We start from the raw sequence: 16150 nt of genomic DNA, 5'->3' as shown, positions 1-16150 counted from the left end.
AGAATTTTGTTTACATATTCTAATAAACATAGGGTTAAGTTAATAAAAAAGAAAAACCAACAGCCAAAAAAATTTCAATAACATTTCGATATATTCATGCAATTTTCATAACCTTAATTTTAATTTTATTTTTGTCTATCCATGTATAAACTTTATTCCAGATAATATAAAATAATATAGAATCTGAATTTTGTATGTGGGTTTTAAGGAGCTTGCGAAAGGCAAGGAGGGTGGGGGCAACTCTGATAGCTGGGGGGAGCTGGTTCCAGAGGATCGGGGCCGCCACAGAGAAGGCTCTTCTCCTGGGTCCCGCCAAACGACATTGCTTAAATGTCAATATGCCGCACAGTTTTAAAATAAAAATTCAATAATGCCACCTAAATGGGAACTGTAGGTTTTCCCTAGTTTCATCTAGTAATTCTGCTTTAGACTTTCCAAGCCAAGAACCACATTTGGTCACATGAGAGGCATGGAAACAGGATAGATAAACCGATAATTGGAAGCTCCTAGCTGCAAAATTGAGGCATTTCAGCATTACTCGGTGTTAACTGAATTAAAAGTTAATAAGGAAGTTAGGATGAGACAGAAATGTCTGTCGTCTTTCCTAAAGTTGAGTAACAGCTTCCATTAATTGTTAGTTAATATGCAAGGACTGAGGATTGGCGTGGAAGGAATTAGGGAAAATCTGATTTATGAGGTTACCTGCACCTTGCTTGGAAATTAAGCATGGAAATTAGTCTTCATTTTTCCAGGTAACAAATAATAATAATAATAATAATAATAATAATAATAATAATATTAATTAGATTTGTATGCCGCCCCTCTCCGAAGACTCAGGGCGGCTCACAATAACAATAAAAAACAGTATAGACAATGGAACAAATCTAATAATAAGGATTATATTAAAAACCCCAACTGTTAAAAAACCATACAACACATACATACCAAACATAGAATATAAGAGAGCCTGGGGGAGATGTCTTAGTTCCCCCATGCCTGGCGATATAGGTGGGTCTTGAGTAACTTGCGAAAGACAAGGAGGGTGGGGGCTGTTCTAATCTCCGGGGGGAGTTGGTTCCAGAGGGCTGGGGCTGCCACAGAGAAGGCTCTTCCCCTGGGGCCCGCCAAATGACATTGTTTGGTTGACGGGACCCGGAGAAGGCCAACTCTGTGGGACCTTATCGGCCGCTGGGATTCGTGCAGTAGAAAGCGGTTCCGGATGTATTCTGGTCCAATGCCATGTAGGGCTTTAAAGGTCATTACCAACACTTTGAATTGTGACCGGAAACCGATCGGCAGCCAGTGCAGACCACGGAGTGTTGTAGAAACGTGGGCGAATCTAGGAAGCCCTATGATAGCTCTCGCGGCCGCATTCTGCACGATCTGAAGTTTCCGAACACTTTTCAAATATACTTCAGGATACAGGTGAAGTTAAATCTGAGGTTCTGTCTAATGTTGACTGCTAGGTTAGTAAGGAACCAGTGAAAGTATGTTGGTGAATCCAACTGGTCATGAATTTTTCACCAAATCCCATCATTTATTTTTATTTTTATCCATCCTTATATTGGTGGTCATCAGTCATCATTTAAAATAGGGAGGCTGCCCCTATGGACCATTCCATTATTTGAAAAACTTAATTACCATTCATGCTTTTGAATACTTGCATTAATAACGCAATTGTGTTTTTCATCTCGTTTTAAAACGACCCTTTCATGTTTTAGGGCTTTTTCCATTGAGTCCATTTCCAGAAATTTAAAATGAAAACCCACTTTGTTTTTTCATAGCACTTTATAATTGAAAAAAAAAAATCCCCACCTCATCTCATTTCTTTCTTTTTCTCTTCCTCTCGTATGTTAAAGATTTATACTAAATTTCTGCTGGTATTAAAATTTTGTATGTTGATTTTTGTACTGTATTGGGAATTTCTTATCTTGGTTGCAATACTGTTTTATCTTTATATTACTGTATAGTTTTGATTTACTTAGTTTGCCCCAGTTATAAGCATGTGCTAATTAAAAGTATTACTATCACTATTTATCTATCTATCTATCTATCTATCTATCCATCCATCCATCCATCCATCTATCCCTCTCTCTCTCTCTCTCTCTCTCTCTCTATCTATCTATCTATCTATCTATCTATCTATCTATCTATTTATCTATCTATCTATCACCTCTCTCTATCATATCTATCTATCTATCCATCCCTCTATCCCACTATCCCTCTATCCCTCTATCCATCATCTATCCATCTATCCATTTATCCATCTATCCATCCATCCATCCATCTATCCATCCATCCATCCATCTATCTATCTATCTATCACCTCTCACTATCATGTCTGTCTATCATGTCTGTCTGTCTGTCTGTCTGTCTGTCTGTCTGTCTGTCTGTCTGTCTATCTATCTATCTATCTATCTATCTATCTATCTATCTATCTCTTTATTTATTTATGAGATTTGTATGCCGCCCCTCTCTGTAGACTTGGGGTGTTGCCAATAACCTCACCCCAGCATGAATATAAGTTGGAGGGTGTGTGTGAAAACTCTCCCTATAGTAGTTTTGCAAAGTAAGGAACATTATTTGAGTCCTTGAAACAAAATATAGGCCAGACAACTGCTTTTACATATGTGTACTCATCACATTTTACGTAAAATGTGCTTTAAATGCTCCTTATTTGAAGGATGGGTAACATGAGGCAGTCCTTGTTCTGGTTTCTGGTAGAACTTCAGTTATTGAAAATAACGCTTACTGAATGCAGTATTTCATAAACAGAGAAACTCCATTTTTATTCTCTTCGCTTCCGTATTCAAAAATGCAATACAGAGTGGCACATTCTTTTCTCCCGTTATCTCTCTTAATTGCATTCCACATACATTCCTCCCAGCCTCCTCCGTCTCCCAAGATTTATGTACTCACAGCATGATTCAAAAACAGCAGGAATGACTTACTCGCTCCGGAGCCAAACTGAAACACATTTCATCTTAGAACTACAACATTGAAACTCCGCCCTTCTTCCCCACTGGCCTCTGGACTCATAGCAACATCCTGTGGCTGGCCTCCCACCTGTTCTAATACCTGTAACCCAGGGACTACCACTAATTCATAAACATTATCTGTATCAGAGTCCTCAAGCTCTTCATCATCCTCCAACTGACCAGGAGTATGTACAACAGTACTGGGTTCTAAAACCCTTTACTACCAGTTTGCATGTGCTTGCGTACACATGTGACACTTCTGTGCATGTGCAGAAGTGTCCCAGGTGTGTGGGAAGAGCATCCCGCTGCTGGTGCTACTAGTTCTAAGAACCGGTCCATACCGGGAGGAAACTACCACTGAGATGAAGAGGCAACTTTAAACCATTCAGTTACTTGTTTAGTACCGTGTTTCCCTGAAAATAAGACCCTGTCTTATATATATTTTTTGAACCCGGAAATAAGCGCTTGGCCTTATTGCCATGCACTCAAAAGCCTGATTGGGCTTATTATAAGGAGATGCCTTATTTGGGGGGAAACAGGATAGCAAATAACTTAGTTAAATATATACAGGAAGCTATGTTCACTTAGCATGCTTAGCCTTAGTTACTGAATTTAATCATTTACTAGCTTTGCATAATATATTAAACTGCGCACTAAATACATGAATAAGATTTGCACAACTGCGTCTGAGCGACAAAAGAACCCCAAACCCTCTTACCATGATTTAAATAAAACAAGATTAGCATATTAGGCAATATTTTTAACCTGTGAAAAAATTAAGGGTGTGATATGCGTAACTGCACTCTTGCCTTCTGGAGGCCGCACAAAATTGTCATATTGCCAAGTCAACATGAACCGATGAGTTGATAATCTTTTCTCAATCATTACATCATTTACATATGAAATTAATTAATTGCTACATGATGTTTCCTCACCCCAGTTTTTGGGAATGGAAGATAAACGCTGAGAATGTGGATAGAGCATTCAAAGCTCCGAACGCCGAACACGACCCTGAACTTTGCCCGAAGTTTGAAAAAATTTCGGGTTCGTTTTCAGCATACCGAATACCGCAAAATTCAGTACAGACCCAAATTGTGCGGGTTCGGTTCGCCCATCACTAGTCATAACCAACATTTTGAATTGTGTTCAGAAACCGATCAGCAACCAATGTGTTTGCTGCTCTGAGTTATTTCTAAAAAATAATAAAGGTGGGATACAAATAAATAAAAACAATAACCATAACAGCATGACCCCATTTCTTCATCTGAAAAGAATCAGATAAGATCCGCATTGCTCCAGAGAGAGAAATCAAGGACATCCCAATGAGATAAAGAAGCAAGATGGGCGAAGAGTTTGCACCATCCGTATTCTACACGGTGTTCTGTCAAGCTCTCTGGTAGAATCCTCCCGAAAATGCACAGATACCATTTCAGACACACAGACGTTTGACAATTCAGAACAATATTCTTTATACCGAAAATGCAAATAAACTAAGCCCTCTTTTTGTATAGCAAAGAGCACTCGTCTCCAAACAAACTGGTAATTTGTACAAGTCCCTTATCAGTTCTGTGATACTTAGCTTGCAGCTGTGAGGCAATTCACAGTCCTTCTTCTTTCACAAAGTGAAACACTCTTTGCTCTGGTTTAGTTTCAAAGCGGGGAAAAATCAGCACACAAAGGTCAAAGTCAGCAAAGCAGGCAGCAAACACAACGATCAGATAATCCTCCACAATGTATCATTAACTCTTGTTCTGAATCCAAGGAGGAGCTAGATAATTGATCTCCTTCTGAGCTGTCTGCCACACTCTCCTCCTCCCTGTCACTCATGTCTTCTTGGTCAGAGGAACCTTCACCAGCAGATTCCACCGGGAGCAAAACAGACCTGCAGCATGTGCATGTCTCCCCCACATCCACAGTCCTTGGGGCAGGAGCTGGGCCAGAGCTAACCACAACACGCGGAGAAGACGTTCTTTGTGCTTAGCAAAAAAAAATTAAAAAATGTCTTCACCCAATGAGTTTGTTAACTTCCATTCAACATAGCTTTAGTTCATTTCCGGTTTCCTTGTTTGTTTTCAGGCATGGATGGGAAAAAATTCAGTGTATGGATGTTCTTACCTCTTGTCCTGACATTGTTTACCTCATCGGGACTCTGGATTGTGTAAGTACCCTTTGCTGTAGTTTCTGGAAGATTATTTGACACAAAACAAGTCTGTCAAATAATAGAAGTCACAACATGTTTCCAGCAAAGATCTTGACTGAAAACGTTCCCAGCCGAAGTCGCATTCTACTCAGGAACATTATTATAATTAAATCTCTTTCTTGGAACACTTTTTTTTCAAGACAATAACTTTCTTTGAATGAGGTAAGAGAGTTGCGTAATAAATTTGCCTGGAAACATTTTCAGGCAAGATTTCAGCGCTGTGGAAGTTGGTTTCTTTAATTGTATTTTTTGCAGTGCCGCTGCAAAATTTAGCATTTCCTAATCCTGCCAAGGTTTCTCTGTTGTGTATTGAGGTTGAACAACATTGCCTTGCCAATATAAACAGTGCCACTGATAAAAGCCATGCACACACATGCAAGAAATTAAGCACCAATATTTGCAATCCAATTTGTGATGATAATCTGGCATAGTTATGCAACATTAAGCAAATGTGGAAGGCTTGTTCTGTTCTGCATTGTTTAATTTGCATGTTTTTTCCTTATGCAATATTTTATCTCGGTAGGGTTTGCCACCCGGGGAAGTCTGCAAAAAGTTAGTCTGAAGATCTAAATCTCATGTGCTGTCATAAATTGTCAGCAGATGTTATTACTGACCTACTTTCCCAGGACACCTAGATGTTTTGAGTGGAAGCAAACAATAAAAAAATATATTAAGATGAATCAGTAGCTCTGCACCTACAACCTACATTGCTAGGAAAAAAAGCACCAAAAAATGGCCAATACCAACAACGGCAAAGACCTAATGGCAATTTTGTTGGGTTTTTGCCAAGCGTCCTGTGAGTTTCTTTACTTCGAATACTGTTATTTGATGAATTTCAGGGCACCATTTCATTACTCGGTGCAAGATAATTTTTAAAAAATATAATTTTATTATTAGATTGGTTCCATTATTATACTGTTTTTATTATTGTTGTGAGTCGCCCCGAGTCTTCGGAGAGGGGCGGCATACAAATCTAATAAATTGAATTGAAAATTGAAAGATAGCTAAGCTAATCCTGCATCAGTCAAAGTTATTCAGACATCACTATTAAAGGCTGCTTAAATAGTAAATTGAGGCTTATTCTGTGTTTGATTGTCACAGGAAGTCATGGCTTTCCCTGACAGCTCATGGCTTTTCCTGGGGAAAGCAACATTTGCAACAACAGGACGAAAGTAAAAAAAATAAATAAATTACTAAGCTGAGAAATCAGAAACATCGCATGTGAAAAAAAGAGAATTTATCTATCACTTCACTGCTGTACATAAATACCATCCTAGATGTCTCTCCATATATTTTAATTTATTTTAGTTATTCTAGTTTTCATAATACCCATATGCCACTTCATTACAGATATCCTCAACTTACAACGATTCATTTAGTGGTCATTCAAAGTTACCTTAAGACCATAAGACTTAAGGGATTTTTTTTTTACACTTATGATCACAATCCCCATGGTTACATGATCCAAATTTAGATGCTGGGCAGCTAATATTTATCCTAGAGTGACTTTCTAACAAGCAAAGTCAATAGGGAAACCAGATTCACTTAACAACCCTGTTACTAACTTAACAATTGCAGTGATTGATTTAACAACTACGGCAAGAAAGATTGTGAAATGGAGCCAAAACGCAACAGATGTTTTACTTAGCAACATAGATTTTGGGCTCAGTTGTGGTCGTAACTCAAGGATTACCTGTAATTTTCCTTAGTTCTTTAAACTTCTCATCTGCCTCTTTTTAGAGGAATTTAAGATTTTAAGATTATGCTTAACATTTTTATTAATATCGATTGTTTCTTCATTGCTTATTTGACCCCCTGTGACATTCATTAAGTGTTGTATCTCATGATTCTTGACAAATGTATCTTTTTCTTTTATGTACACTGAGAGCATCTGCACCACAGACAAATTCCTTGTGTGTCCAATCCCACTTGGCCAATAAAGAATTCTATTATCAACTCCATCCAAACATAACTTTCTTGGGTTTTTTCCTGCCTCCCAATCCAGTCACTCTTCCCCAACATCATTTTTAATATATTTGGCTGCATAGCTAGAGGTATAACAAGCAGGAAGAGAGAGATTATGATCCCGCTATATAGAGCGCTGGTGAGACCACATTTGGAATACTGTGTTCAGTTCTGGAGACCTCACCTACAAAAAGATATTGACAAAATTGAACGGGTCCAAAAACGGGCTACAAGAATGGTGGAAGGCCTTAAGCATAAAACGTATCAGGAAAGACTTCATGAACTCAATCTGTCTAATCTGAAGGACAGAAGGAGAAGGGGGGACATGATCAAAACATTTAAATATGTTAAAGGGTTAAGTAAGCTCCAGGAGGGGAAGTGTTTTTAATAGGAAAGTGAACACAAGAACAAGGGGACACAATCTGAAGTTAGTTGGGGGAAAGATCAAAAGCAACATGAGAAAATATTATTTTACTGAAAGAGTAGTAGATCCTTGGGACAAACTTCCAGCAGACGTGGTAGATAAATCCACAGTAACTGAATTTAAACATGCCTGGGATAAACATATATCCATCCTAAGATAAAATACAGAAAATAGTATAAGGGAAGACTAGATGGACCATGAGGTCTTTTTCTGCCGTCAGACTTCTATGTTTCTATGTTTCTATCAGCTTCTTCCTCACTCTCTCCAAAATACTTTCCTGCCAGCTCCTAGTTGCAATAGAGCTACACATCCTTCCTTTTTCTCTGTGAGAGATAATTGAATTAACATTAACATTTCCTCTTCTCCTTTCCTATTTTTGACAGATATTTTATAGCGGTAGAGGACAACAAAATTCGTCCACTAGATGTGCCAGACGGGTAAGACACATTTTTAAAAATTTGTATTTCTTTTCTTCTTATTTGGCACTTGAAGGCTTTCACCAGGCTTGGTTCCAAAACAATGTTAGGAGCGTTACTCTGTCGCCATCTATAATAAAATAGAATGAGCTTCCCTTAAGCGCGAAGTGCTTTTTTAATAAGCTTTTTTTATTAACTCAAGTTCCAATAGATATGTTAGTGTTTTTTAAAAAATAAAGCTATGCAGTGTTTTGGATTTAATTCCCAAGATCTGTTTGAAACACACAAATCTGTGAAGGTCACTACCTTCTGTAACTTTTTAAAGTAGCCATGTCTTTTCTGGGAATGGCAGTTGCATGAGCCCAGAAAAAGTCATGGCTGCTTTAAAAACCCTGCTGTTCAGTTCGAGAAAACTCCCTAATCTTATGTTCCCGGGTCTATTTGACCCGGACTGCAAATTGATCATTTTAGGTACTTATATTTGGTCTTTTTGAAAGCTTTTTTCACCTGGAAACAAGTTTGAACATTTCTGCACACAATGGAATGAAAATTGAACTGAAAAAATTAATCCTTATTGGTTTATTTTGCACATAAATGTGCCTCCCCCCCCCCGTGTTTTTGCAAGCAAAACTATCCATAAATTGAAATATATTTCACAAAAACGGGGGGGCACGCCTTCTATCAGCAAAATAAACCAATAAGAATTACTTTTTTGATTTCAATTTTCATATCATTGTGTGCAGAAATGTTCGGTCTACTTTCCAAGTGAAAAAAGTATTCAAATTGACCAAACATAAGCACTTCAAATGAATAGTTTTCGGTCCGGGTCAGGGTGACCCGGGAACACAACAAGTGTGACTTTTTGTTTTTCAGCAAGAAAGAAACCCCCCACCCCCCAAAAAAAATTCTCATAGAGAGAACCCCTGAAATGATGAAAAGTCATGAAATTTCAAGTTTCAGATATGCAGGGAAATTTTTTTACAGGGAATCAAACTTGGCTTCGGGTCACATACGACCCAAACAGAACAGCAGGGTTAAAAACCGGCATTTGAGTTACAAAGGGACAGAATCAAGATCATGTGAAATGTTAATACCGCTTTATAAGGCCTTGGTAAGGCCACACTTGGAATACTGCATTCAGTTTTGGTCGCCACGATGCAAAAAGGATATTGAGACTCTAGAAAAAATTCAGAGAAGAGCGACAGAGATGATTAGGGGACCGGAGGCTAAAACATAGGAAGAACGGTTGTAGGAACTGGGCATGGCTAGTTTAAGAAAAAGAAGGACCATGGGAGACATGATAGCAATGTTCCAATATCTCAGGGGTTGACACAAAGAAGAAGGAGTCAACCTATTCTCCAAAGCGCCTGAGGGTAGAACAAGAAGCAATGAATGGAAACTAAACAAGCAGAAAAGTGACTTAGAATTAAGAAGAAATTTCCTGACAGTTAGAACAATTAATCAGTGGAACGGCTTGCCTCTAGAAGTTGTGAATGCTCCAATACTAGAGGTTTTTAAAAAGATGTTGGATAACCATCTGTCTGAAGTAGTGCCTAAGCAGGGGGTTGGTCTAGAACAGCGTTTCCCAACCGGTGTGCCGCGGCACACTAGTGTGCCACGAGACACCGTCAGGTGTGCCGCGGCGAGAGGCGGCGGAGGAGAGTGGGCGGATCGGGCGGGCAATGGGGCAGGGCGGAGAAGCCAGGGGCGCGTTTGGCCGGAGGCACCTACTGCCGCACCTCCCTGTCCCTGCCTCCCCATGGTGCCTCCGGCCAAACACGCCCCTGGCTTCTCCGCCCTGCCCCATTGCCCGCCCGATCCGCCCACTCTCCTCCGCCGCCGCCTCCTGCCTTGGGGCGAGCAATCCGGGAGTCCGGGACTGTGTGGCTTTGCAGCATGAAGAGAAAACGGCCGACTTTTCCCTGCTGCCGTTTTCTCTTCATGGCGCAAAGCCACACAGTCCCGGACTCCCGGATCACTCGCTTCTCCGGTCAGCAAAGCCATCTGCCCAGGAAAGCGCTGCGCTGGCCGGAGAAGCGAGCGATCCGGGAGTCCGGGACTGTGTGGCTTTCAGCCGGGCTAACGGGAGGCGGCGCGAGGCCGGGCGCTGGGGACGTCTGGGAGGGCGAGGAGGCTGAGGGCTGCTGCGCACTCCACTCTCTCTCCGGCTCTCTCTCACTCTTTCTTTTTCTCTCTGTTGCTGGCGTGGTGAACGAGAGAGAAAGAGAGAGAGAGAAAAAGGAGGGGAGAGAGAATGAGAGAAAGAAAGCAAGAGAAAGAGAGGGAAAGAAAGCAAGAGAGAGAGAGAAAGAAAGGGGGGAAGGAGGGAGAGGGAAAGACATAGAGGGAGGGAAGGAAGGAGAGAGAAAGAGAGCAAAAAAGAGAGGAAGAAAGAAAGAAAGAGGGATGGAGAGAAAGAAGGGAAGGAAGGAAGAGAGAGAAAGAGGGAGGGAGAAATAGAGTGAAATGGAGGAAGAGATATTTTTTTTGTCCAAACTTTTCTTTAGCCCCCCCGCGCCCCCCCCCCTTCAGTGTTCCCCAGAATTTTGAAAACATGAATAATGTGCCGCGGCTCAAAAAAGGTTGGGAAACACTGGTCTAGAAGACCTCCAAGGTCCCTTCCATCTCTGTTGTTATTATTATAGTGCTGTAATTTTGCTCCTGTCCACTTTGAACAACCTTTGAAGAACTGACAAAAAGATATTGACAAAATTGAACGGGTCCAAAGACGGGCTACAAAAATGGTGGAAGGTCTTAAGCATAAAACGTATCAGGAAAGACTTAATGAGCTCAATCTGTATAGTCTGGAGGACAGAAGGAAAAGGGGGGACATGATCGAAACATTTAAATATGTTAAAGGGTTAAATACGGTTCAGGAGGGAAGTGTTTTAATAGGAAAGTGAACACAAGAACAAGGGGGCACAATCTGAGGTTAGTTGCGGGAAAGATCAGAAGCAACGTGAGAAAATATTATTTTATTGAAAGTAGTAGATACTTAGAACAAACTTCCAGCAGACGTAGTTGGTAAATCCACAGGAACTGAATTTAAACATGCCTGGGATAAACATAGATCCATCCGAAGATAAAATACAGGAAATAGTATAAGGGAAGGCCAGATGGACCATGAGATCTTTTTCTGCCGTCAATCTTCTATGTTTCTATGTTTCTATGAATCTGAAGCACTTGCCAGTCGTAGCTGAGAGCTTTATGGGCATTCGCCTATTCTCTATTAATAACCCATTATGATGTAAAGAGCTCAAGGGTGAGTGCACTGAAAGTAGATAACAAACAAATATAAGCTGTTCAGCTTGTTTGATTGTGCATTTGGTCACTAGCCTCTCCTAGTTTTGTGTAGGAAGTGCTCTTAGTAGCACAAGGGTCTACTTGTTTCTCCTTTTGTTTGTCTTTGAGGCAACATTCCAGTTACTAAATGGGAGCCCAAAGAATTTATTTATTTTATTTATTTATTTTGTCCAATACACAATGAGGGTTTTAGTGGGTATATATCTATATACACATAGTAAAATACATGATGAAGGTTATAGAGGAGATACTCATAGTAAAATATATCTAAGAAATTCCTGTTTCTCTTCTTCTATTATTTCATTGATATGTTCTATTACTATACCTTCTTTTCTGTTATTTCTTAGATATGTTTTACTATGAGTATCTCCTCTATAACCTTCATCATGTATTTTACTATGTGTATATAGATATATACCCACTAAAACCCTCATTGTGTATTGGACAAAATAAATAGATAGATAGATAGATAGATAGATAGATAGATAGATAGATAGATAGATAGATAGATAAATCCATTACTATGAGTATCTCCTCTATAACCTTCATCATGTATTTTACTATGTGTATATAGATATATACCCACTAAAACCCTCATTGTGTATTGGACAAAATAGATAGATAGATAGATAGATAGATAGATAGATAGATAGATAGATAGATAGATAGATAGATAGATAGATAGATAGATAGATAGATAGATAGATAGATAAATCCATTACTATGAGTATCTCCTCTATAACCTTCATCATGTATTTTACTATGTGTATATAGATATATACCCACTAAAACCCTCATTGTGTATTGGACAAAATAGATAGATAGATAGATAGATAGATAGATAGATAGATAGATAGATAGATAGATAGATAGATAGATAGATAGATAGATAGATAGATAGATAGATAAATCCATTACTATGAGTATCTCCTCTATAACCTTCATCATGTATTTTACTATGTGTATATAGATATATACCCACTAAAACCCTCATTGTGTATTGGACAAAATAAATAAATAAAAATAAATAAAATTTCTTTGCAAAACAACTTCAGTAGCACCAAATGACTAATGTTGTCATTCTGACTTAGGTGTGATTACTTTCCTTTTGTGTCCCACAGCAAACTACCGAATTTAAGGCCGCCGTATATAAGGTAATCATCCCCTTGTCCGTTTCTCTTCTCTTGTCCCCTCTCTTTTCTCTTTCTCCCCCCCCCCCCCCAACTACAAGGCTTGTTCTATCCTATGCTTTTTTAAAATTGATTTATTTACCTTTGTTGCAGGCTTAGTAGATTTACAATGAAACACATTCTATTTTTGAAGTATTGCAGGTGATGCCCCTCCTGCCAGCTGTGTATTTAGCCAAGTGATGAACATGGCAGCATTCCTAGGTAGGCCTTGCATGAAGAATGTGTGGTTTCTTCTTCTTCTTTTTGTATCTCTTTTAATTATCTAGAGCAGTGGTCCCCAACGTTTTTTCCACCAGGGACCAGTTTCAGCAAGACAATTTTTCTATGGCCCAGTGGGGGCGGAAAGGGGCGTGGTTGGGGGCGGGATTAAGCATGGGGGTGCTGGTCCTCCCCGCCCCTCTTTCCCGCCATTGCCCTGTGGCCGGCAGAACCTGCTTCCCAAGCCCTCTTGCCCAGCGGGAGCTAAGCGCTGGAGACAGGGGGTCAGGCTGGCCCTCCTGCCTCCCCCCAACCAAAAATGCAAAAGCGCCCCGCGGCAGAAGCCAAAAGAGGCTTGAGCCTCTCGGTCCTTCCCGCCCCTCTGTCCCGTCCATCGTCCTGTGGCCGGCAGAACCTGCCTCCCGAGGCCTCTTGCCCGGCGGGAGGCGAAGCGCTGGAGGGAGGGGGTGGCGGCATGAGGGCCGGCAGCTGCTGACTCCACGGACCCGTGCAACATGCCCCGCGGCCCGGTACTGGTCCGCGGCCCGGTGGTTGGGGACCCCTGATCTAGAGAATCTCCTGTTTTATCCAAATCCATGTCATTGAGACTTAAGGAGCAGCAAGCTACAAGGGCTAAATTCTTTCCGAGGTGATAAAAGTTGGGTTTAGGCTAAAAACAACTTCACATCTATTTATTTATTTATTATTTTACTTATTTATTTATTAGATTTGTATGCCGCCCCTCTCTGCAGACTCAGGGCAACTAACAGCAGTAAAAAAGACAAATATAACAAATCTAAAATAATTTAAAAAACCCCAATTTAAGAGACCAATCATACAAACGGACATACCGTGCATAAATTTTATAAGCCTAGGGGGAAGGGAATATCTCCATTCCCCCATGCCTGACGACAGAGGTGGGTTTTAAGGAGCTTACAAAAGGCAAGGAGGGTGGGGGCAACCCTGATATCCGGAGGGAGTTGGTTCCAGAGGGTCGGGGGCCGCCACAGAGAAGGCTCTTCCCCTGGGTCCCACCAAACGACATTGTTTAGTCGACAGGACCAGGAGAAGGCCGACTCTGTGGGACCTAACCGGTCGCTGGGATTCGTGCGGCAGAAGACGGTCCCGGAGATATTCTGGTTTGATGCCATGGAGGGCTTTATAGATCATAACCAACACTTTGAATTGTGACCGGAAACTGATCGGCAACCAATGCAGACTGCGGAATGTTGGATTAACATGAGCATACTTAGGAAAGCCCATGATTGCTCTCGCAGCTGCGTTCTGCACGATCTGAAGTTTCTGAACACTTTTCAAAGGTAGCCCCATGTAGAGAGCGTTACAGTAGTCAAACCTCGAGGTGATGAGGGCATGAGTGACTGTGAGCAGTGACTCCCGGTCCAGATAGGGCCGCAACTGGTGCACCAGGCAGACCTGGGCAAACGCCCCCCTCGCCACAGCTGAAAGATGTTTCTCTAATGTGAGCTGTGGATTGAGGGGGACGCCCAAGTTGCGAACCCTCTCTGAGGGGGTCAAAAATATTTTTGAGAAAATATTTTTTTCTATCCAACTTTTCTATCCCATGCATGATTTTATACACTTTGATCAAGTCAAAAGGCTAGACTCCTGGTTACTGGTGCTAGTTACTGGTTTAGCCATCCACAAAGTTATTTATTTTTTTATTTGTTCATTCATTCATTCATTCATTCATTCATTCATTCATTCGATTTCTATGCCGCCCTTCTCGTGAAACTCAGTGTCGCTTACAGCAAATTTAGGCAAAACATGGTAGAAATCTACAATAAAATCTACATTAAAATACTGTTTTAAAACCCGGATGCTTAAAATTAAGTTAAAGGGAGAATTCATTTGGGGGCTGTTCAACCTCTGCTAAAAGTTGTTTTGCAATAAGTGACAATACCTGTCCATGTAAGTGGATCTTTACTTGGATGTTAATAGCTGTTATTTTATTGTGAAAGTTAAAATTGCAGAGCTGCATTACCAATTTTTTTCCCCTCTTATATTTTCAGCCCTGGTCATAGCTGTCCTTCGTTTCATTCAGCTGAAGCCAAAAGTTTTGACTCCATGGCTCAATATCAGTGGGTTGGTGGCCTTTTGCTTGGCTTCTTTTGGAATGACGCTCCTGGGCAACTTCCAGGTATTTTATTTTCTCCTCCTTACCAATAGGGGGCAGTGGTTCACACCTTTCATTCTGCAGTTATATCATTTTGTTGCTTTTGAATTACAGTAGTACCTCTAGATACGAGTTTAATTCGTTCCAGAACCGAGCTCGTATGTCGATCAACTCGTATCTCGAACGAATGCCTTTAGCCTTTGTTTTTCCCTGCCAAGATAACCAGAAGCAAGGATTCTTGCGCCACCTAGTGGAAGCTCAGCTCGTATCCCGAATTTGAGCTCGGGTGTCGAACAGAAATTTCGCTCCCGTCATGGCTCGTAACTTGGAATACTCGCATGTGGAGCAGCTCGTATCTAGAGGTACTACTGTAGTGTGTTACATACGAGGGTTGCCCAGAAAGTAATGCACCACATTTTTTTCCTTCAACAATTATTTATTGAACACAATGAAACTTACACACAAGAAAGAAGGATGTTTCTTCTACACTCCCTGTTTTTCCATGTAATCTCCGTCCCATTCTGTGGCCTTCCTCCAACAAGACACAAGGGTGTGTATGCCCTGTCGGTACCACTCCTTGTTCTGGTCACAAAGCCATTTCTGCAGCCAGCTAACAATATTACCAACAATAACAGCAACAGCCCACAGCTATCAACTAACAATCATTGTAAAGTTGCTTTGCATTTTATAATGCTCTGGCCCAATCAGGTTGCAGTTTACATCCACATTCATTACTGTTCAACATGCTTACATCCTTCTTTTACCTTTTATGGTAACATAATGGAATATCGCCTAGGATTGACTTAATCCTTGACATGCGCAGGGGGCAGCGCATGCGTGGGGCGGGAATGATGATTTGATGTTAATGCTTTACTGAAACAGAGGGAGTTGGAAGTCACTGTTTCTTTTTTCTTTCTTTCTTCCTTCCTTCCTTTCTTTTTTCTTTCTTCCTTCCTTCCTTTCTTTTTTCTTTCTTTCTTTCTTTCTTCCTTTCTTTTTTCTTTCTTCCTTCCTTCCTTTCTTTTTTCTTTCTTTCTTCCTTCCTTCCTTTTTTTCTTTCTTTCTTTCTTTCTTCCTTCCTTTCTTTTTTTCTTTCTTTCTTTCTTTCTTTCTTCCTTTCTTTCTTTCTTTCTTTCTTTTTTCTTTCTTTCTTCCTTCCTTCCTTTTTTTCTTTCTTTCTTTCTTTCTTCCTTATCCTTCCTCACTTCTCTTCTTCCTTTTCCTCCCCACTGCTATTCTATTTTATTTTGTATTTTACAACATTTTATAATCAAATGTTACGCTGGAAGAAAAGGTCATAAAATTGGGTAGGTCACTTGGAAACCAGTTTAATGATCGGCAT

At 40.5% G+C, this 16150-nt stretch overlaps 1 protein-coding gene across 2 annotated transcripts in view; it reads left to right on the top strand.

Annotated features, from left to right (window-relative positions):
* The window catches only part of TMEM150C (transmembrane protein 150C), a 49522-nt gene that overhangs the window by 25932 nt on the left and 7440 nt on the right, over window positions 1–16150 (top strand). For both annotated transcript variants that reach the window (XM_070756972.1, XM_070756970.1), the window contains 5 exons: window positions 5055–5136; window positions 7951–8004; window positions 12408–12440; window positions 12610–12677; window positions 14705–14832. In XM_070756972.1, coding sequence (XP_070613073.1) covers window positions 5057–5136; window positions 7951–8004; window positions 12408–12440; window positions 12610–12677; window positions 14705–14832 — 363 coding nt within the window. In that variant the 5' untranslated portion in view covers window positions 5055–5056. The remainder of the gene's footprint in view (window positions 1–5054; window positions 5137–7950; window positions 8005–12407; window positions 12441–12609; window positions 12678–14704; window positions 14833–16150) is intronic.

Source organism: Erythrolamprus reginae, chromosome 7 (genome assembly GCF_031021105.1).
Source record: "Erythrolamprus reginae isolate rEryReg1 chromosome 7, rEryReg1.hap1, whole genome shotgun sequence".
In the NCBI taxonomy this organism is placed as follows: domain Eukaryota; kingdom Metazoa; phylum Chordata; class Lepidosauria; order Squamata; family Dipsadidae; genus Erythrolamprus; species Erythrolamprus reginae.
Note: the sequence above shows the minus strand (reverse complement) of the source record. Positions and strands in the feature narration are given on the sequence as shown.